The sequence below is a fragment of the Nicotiana tomentosiformis genome, chromosome 3 (assembly GCF_000390325.3).
Source record: "Nicotiana tomentosiformis chromosome 3, ASM39032v3, whole genome shotgun sequence".
NCBI classification, from domain to species: Eukaryota; Viridiplantae; Streptophyta; class Magnoliopsida; order Solanales; family Solanaceae; genus Nicotiana; species Nicotiana tomentosiformis.
Window position 1 is genome coordinate 18,473,534 of NC_090814.1, and position 6,862 is coordinate 18,480,395.

A 6,862-nucleotide genomic window follows, 5' to 3' on the forward strand; every position below is an offset into this window, starting at 1 on the left:
AAGAATAAATAAGAAAAAGATAACACCTTTAATCCATAAGTTTTCTCTTACATTTTTGGCGAAAAGTAGTTAATTATCCTTTACTATATTTATGAGAATAAAAAGTGAAGAAATTAAGGTCAAGGGTTTCCAAGATCTCGTGTCATTTTACACTTGTTTGTTTGTTTTATTTATGCAGAAAAATTAGAAGGGGCAAAAGTGCTTGATTTTAGCTGAAATCTGATCACAACATTAGCTGTTTGGATAGTATTATTACATTAATAAAACCATAGATTTTATCATTTTATATAAATATCGGCGAAGATTCAGCCTTGTTTAGCTCTTCGAGTTGCTCACTCTTTGATTCCCAACCCCCGCGAGACTTGGGCTATGTTTTGTTTCTTTCTTTTTTGGATTTGCATTTAACATATATATATTACGGATAATTTTGGACCTCCCCTCGATTTGCATTATAATATGAATTAGTTTTCCTTTTGGTTTACGATATTAAGCGTACCTCTTTTATTTTAACTAGTCATAGAGTACGCGCATTGCGCGTGTATCTCGTACCAATGAATATAATTTTTTAAAATTATATAGTATATATTTTCATTATATGATTTATCAAATAGTTTTTTTAAAAGTAAATTCTTGAATAAAGGAAGTAAGATATCTGCTTTATAAAAATTCTCATATACTTTTTTATTTGAAATTTTATTAGGAATAGCTTTAGGTTCTCGCACCATCCCCTATTAGCAGATATAATTATTATCACGATAAAGAGATTATGTTGAGTAACGCTTTTACTTTCTTTAGCTCAATTATGATGGATAATATTAGACACACATTTTTCTAGCTTGATATTTATTTTCAATTACATGCTATAGCTATCACCCATATAGATTTATCGATACCAGAAAGCGAAACTTCACGATAATATTTTTGATAAAATTAAAAAGGAATTACTTGAGTTGACAATAGCTATTAATATTTTTCACATTAGCTAGGAACCTAAATAACAAATACGCTCTGGTATAGTGGTTAACACCATAGCTTATAATTGAAATACGTAATTCCTAGTTAATGCCAGATAAAAGAATATATTTTCCCATGATTAATCCAAAAAGAGTAAATAAGGCAACTACTAAATTTTTTAATTTACACATTAATTGCCTCCTCTTTGTGATCTTGAAATAAAAAACCTATTATTTTGATCAAACTAATTTAGTGTACTTTTTAAATATTTTTAAACTATAATAATTTCTATTGTATAGTATCTCTGTATTTCAATTTCGTTTTTAAAAATAACATATACTTCACTTAAATATGATCATATTGACTAACTCATACGTATAATAAGATACTTTGAGGCAGAGAGAATGTATTCAAACTATTAAAATGTCAGGTCATTTTAGATCAATTTATTTGTCTACCTGTTTCAATTACTTAGCATGTTATATATATATATATATATATATATATATATATATATATATATATATATATATATATATATATATATATATATATTATCTCTTTTTAAATCTTCTACAAAAAGATTAACCAAAAGCTCCCAATCCAATAAAAATATTGACAAATTAACACGATATCAAACTTACAACTTTAAAGCTAACCCAAGTCTTAGATCTTCAAAATTTTAGCAATCCGACAATATCTTGAGCTCTTGTAGATTTCTGTACAATTTGATTTTAAAGTTTTTGTCTATTCCTCTTGCCATTATTCACACTTGAATATATAAAAAAAATAATAATTTAAGAGTCTCTTTGCATATTGAAGTGAAAGATTTCTAATGTCATAAGGATTATTATTGTTTTTGATAAAGTAATAATTCCTAAAATAAATTCTCACAAAAATTTACTTATTTAACTAATATAAGTAAAATCTTTCTGGGATTAAATTATTCATAAATGTTATGAGTTCCTATATTGTCAAATAAGGAAAGATATAATAGTCAAAATTTTAGTTAACTTCGTTGTTCTTAATACTACTCGTAGAAAATACAAATGAAATGATTTTGTTGTCCAATATGATATATATTTTTAAATGATAAAATAATCGATCAATTTTCTGTTGGAGTTTCGTGCTATTATAATAGTTTATGGATAGATAAAAGAAGACAAGATTAAAAGAGTGAAATATTATTTTCCTATATATTTAATAGTTTTAATTTTATTCTTACATCGGCTTACAACTTAATGAGAATAAATTAATGTAATTTGTTGAAAATGCTAAATGTTAGTAGAATTGTTCTTCAATAAAATTACTCTAGTTGTTGACTACTTCAAATGGACGTAAAATTGTGTACTGGCCTTCCAAATATTTGACCTTTTTAATGATTTATTAAAGGTAAATATTAATTTCCTTTAAGTCATAAATTTTAGGTATATACTTCAAATAAGGAAATACTTAAATAATCAAAATTTTGAATTTTCAAGTTCTAAATATTAGGAAGATAATTTAATTACAATTTTATCCAATGTAAAATATATTTTTAAAGGGTAAAAAAGGCAAACGACATTTCGCTAAGGGTTTTCGTGCTTTTATAGATAGATAGATAGATAATATCTATTTTTTGTACTAATATAGTATAGATAGATAGATAAATTTATAATAATTTTTTAAACTTATTTAAATTAAGGTAAATACTTACTCTCACACAGATTTACATCAAACCAATGGTAATAGGATATGTGTCTTCTGCATTGCAATAAATAGCTTGTTGTATCTTTGAGGTTACTAAATTTACTTATTTTGAACTATTGTTTGTAATTTCTTTTAGAAGAGTTTGTGTAAAAAAGGTTTTACAATGTCAGTATATAGGTATTTAACCTTTTTTTTCCTTTTCTTCTTGTTTCTTTTTCTCTTTTTTTTTTTTTTTATTTCAGTTTTTTTGGGTCATTTGGGTGGAAGAACATTAGTAAACAAGTCACAGGTTGCTTTTTCTGTGTCTTTGTTTAGAAGACCAAGCAGCAGCGACCTGTCATGGACCACTTTTTACCCAAATGACCCCTTTCTTCATCTTCTTTAATTTACATTCAAATGACTTCAAAATTTATAGCGGGCACCAAAAAAAATCAGAAATGCTTTATATATAGGACATGATTGGTGAGTCTACTGTACAATATAGGCATTAGCTAGTTTAATCTTAATTACTGATTTCAAATATTAAGTCTTTTTCTTTTCAGCCACATATCATGTGCTATCAATTTAATGAATGGTTTAGATATGTTTATTATATTTATAATTACATGCTAACTAGCCAGCTTATAATCATTTTAATTACAGATTTCAAATACTAAGTCTTTGTTTATCCAACCACATATCCTGTGCTATCAATTTCATGGCCATTCCTTCAAGATACTTTAGTCAAAAGAACCTCTGTCAATATTCGAGTACATTGTTTGCATACTTTCTTCCTGAATTTAAAGCTCTAAATGAATAAATCCCGTTCCTACTTCAATTGGAAGAAATTCAATAGGAATTTCCGTATTGTGATTAGCTTTTCTCTACCAAACATGACGGTACAATTCTTGTCTAAAACCCCAAAACAAACTAGAAGAAGAAAAGGTCTTGAAGGAAAAAAAATTAACTTACATACACGATGGAACTAAATTTTTACACTATCACTGTATTATAAGCTACTTATAACGTATTGTAGTAAGCAACTTGTCGTATTTTCAAAGTTACTAATCTTACTTGTTATGGTATTATTTTTTAAGTGATGTGATTCTTTTACATTCTTTTAATAAGTTCACTATTCTTTTAAGTTATATACACTGCAAAAATTCTATTACACTATCAATTTAGTTTAACCTATAATAGCAAGTTAATCATTTTATTAACCAGGCTATCAATTAATTTTTACCATAAAAATTGCTTATAATAACCTTAGGATTAATTATTGAATGTTTAAATATTTTTTACAAACTCAAAAAAAGACCCACAAAAAAGCAAGTTTTGAAATTCTACAAAGTGGTTGGCACTTTCTATAAATTACCTACTTACCAGTGGCAAATTGGTAATCAAGATCCTTTATAAATCCATTAGAACAAGACACATTAACTCACACCCCACACATCCAAAGTAAAGAGAAGAAAAAAGAATGGCTGGCCCCTCTCATCCAAAAACTCTCCCTTCTTCATCTTCTACTACAACTCCATCATCTTCAACCTTAAACTCCGTGAAGTTCAAAACCCTAGTACAATCCTTCATTTTCTCCCATTTATACCGCATTTTTCGCGCGCTAGCCAAGGCCAAATCTATCTTGTTTCAACTTGTCAAGAATGTACAATTAGTCCATCTTCTTGAATTTCCCACGATGAAGAAGAACAAGAAGTACAAGAACAACAAACTTTTTCTTGGCTCATTTAGGCTTCATTACAATTGGTGTTCTTCTCATGTAATGCCAGTGCCAGTTCCAACTGCACTTGAGGATTGTGCCACTGGCCATGTTTATTATGACTCTACGTGGAATTCTATTATTTCTACTGCTTGTGATGAATCAGAACTCTCTGGGTATCTTCAATGGCTTGAAGAGAAGGCTTGTGAGGAAAATAATGAAAATAATACAAAGAATGGGAATGATATTGATAAGCTTGCTGATATGTTCATTGCAAATTGTCATGAAAGGTTCAGGTTGGAGAAAGTTGAATCTTATAGGAGATTTCAAGAAATGTTAGCTAGAAGTGTATGAGGCTAGCAAGTTCTACATAATTTTTTTTTTTGGGGGGGTGGGGTGGGGGGTGGGGGTGGAGTATTTTTAGATAATTAATTTTCTTTCCTTTTTTTCTTTATAATTTTTTCTCTTTTTCTCAATTTGGAAGGTGGAGTTTTTTCTTTTTCTTTTTTCTATTAGGTCTTGTGAGATAACAATAGGTAGTGAGTGGAATATGGAGTGAGATGGAAAATCTCACTTTGGATGCATGATTTGTTACATCATGAGATGAGATATATGAGGGTATGGAGAATTGTATATGATGGGGTCCTGGGAATTGTGCAATTCTTCTCTTTAATTTGACATATGTTAATTCCTTGAAATGTGAAATTTAGCTTTCTCTACTATTAACAACTTGTTGAATGAATCCCCGCCTCCACCTCTTATTTCCTTCTTTTCTATTTTTTTCTTTTCTTATTATGTTTGGAACGCTTGATCTGTTTATATTATTTAATTGTTTAGTGGCATCGAAAGTTATTGGAAAGTTGAGGTTGTATTTTTCCCACAATAGTCTTAAGCTGGATTACTTCTAATTCTTAAAGGCTGTAATAACAAGGATTCATGCAGTTTAACAAATCAAAATCACTATTGAAAATATACCTAAAAAATTAAGGAGGTATCCTTAATTCCCGACATCATTGTTGAAACAATTATAGACACAACTGAAAATGCTAAATTTTGGTAAAAGAGCAAGGAACAAAAAAAAATAAAAAAAAAAAATATACAAACATAAAATAAGGTCCCTAAAAATTAGATTAGATTTTGGCTCATTAAAAATTCGTATGTGTGAACGTATTTCACTTTTCATTACCCAGATATTTAAAAATTGGATAGTGACATTGGTTTGATCTCTTGGCAAACTCCTCTTTGTTTTTTTGGGCATCTTCTTATTTTTCAGTTCATAAGTTTCTCTGTTTTGTCTCTATTCCTGTGGGCCAAACTTTTGAAGCTTTTGACATTTGTGACATTACATTATGTTAATGAAAATAAGAGAATTCTTTGTGCAATAAACTTTAGTTGTGGTTTTCTATATATGGTTTCATTATCTAATGAAATGCTATCAACGGTTTAAAAGTAATTAAACAGAAAGCAGTTCGGATAATCAAGATGTGTATTTAATGAGTTTAATTTTTATATACCGATAGTTAAAAGAATTTTATCATACCGATATTTGAAAGAATTTTTACACTATACAATTAGATAAAGGATAACAATAAGTAATCATCTGCATTAAATGAAATTAATAATCCATAAAATAAGATAAATAATCTGCTATAACAGATTAAATACATTGATAGCTAAAAAAGAATTTACAATGTCAGCTTATATAAATTAAATATGTAATAAATTAGTAATTTATTTTGGTACAATGATTATAATCCTATTTAAAGCTTGAAGACACGAACATGACTTTCCCTTCGTTAATAATTTGTTTAGCTACAAAGGTAGAAATTATTGAGAAAGGGTTGAAAATCAAGTGTGATTTTAGCTTTGTTCTTTAGAACCATGTTTTGAGAGAAAAGAGCGTAGGACAAAGACAAGGTCAAGATTTTGAGCATGGCATCCACTGTCTATAACTTCTTAAGTTGTTAGGTGAAGAAGTAGTCAATGGGCTAAATTTTTGTTCCCCTAGTCTCGTATCACCAATTCTAACCACTCCTATATCAATACACCAAGGGTCGTTTGGTTATCGGGATTGGAGTATTAATCACGTGTTTTGTTAGTAGTATTAGCTAAAATTAATATAAATTTTATATCAAAATCTTAGTAGCTAAAATGAATATTGTTTATCCTATATTAATGTTGGATTATAATTTATCCTTGTTCCAAAACAAACGATCCCTAAGTTTAGGTTTTACTTTATTAAAAGCTAATTTCTGTTATCAAAAAAAGAAGTTGACAAAATTGAGCCGAAAGATTGCTGATAGTAAATGTAATGCCCCGCAAAAAGTAATTCGCTCTCTGTTACGTCTTCGTTCAGGCTCTAAGTTAGACATACCAGTGTTCTGAAAGTTATGAAGGTCTATAATACCTTGATCTTATATTCGGAAGGTTGTGGGGATGTTTAGAAGAGGGGACAAGTAGTTTGGAACAAATCGAAATATTTTTAGAGAAGAAATCGAACATAGTTTCATATGACCTAATTTC

The 6,862-nt window shown here is 28.5% G+C and overlaps 1 protein-coding gene across 1 annotated transcript; it reads left to right on the plus strand.

Annotated features, from left to right (window-relative positions):
* The first annotated feature begins 4,042 nt into the window (after positions 1–4,042).
* Positions 4,043–5,056, plus strand: LOC104105942 (uncharacterized). Its single transcript, XM_009614381.4, has one exon. It carries the CDS (start codon positions 4,103–4,105, stop codon positions 4,691–4,693), a length of 591 nt encoding a protein of 196 aa, XP_009612676.1. The 5' UTR covers positions 4,043–4,102; the 3' UTR covers positions 4,694–5,056.
* Positions 5,057–6,862: the final 1,806 nt, after the last annotated feature.

Bases quoted from the DNA above. Each gene is read 5' to 3' on its own strand.
- LOC104105942 (XM_009614381.4), top strand. From the start codon at position 4,103: ATGGCTGGCCCCTCTCATCCAAAAACTCTCCCTTCTTCATCTTCTACT.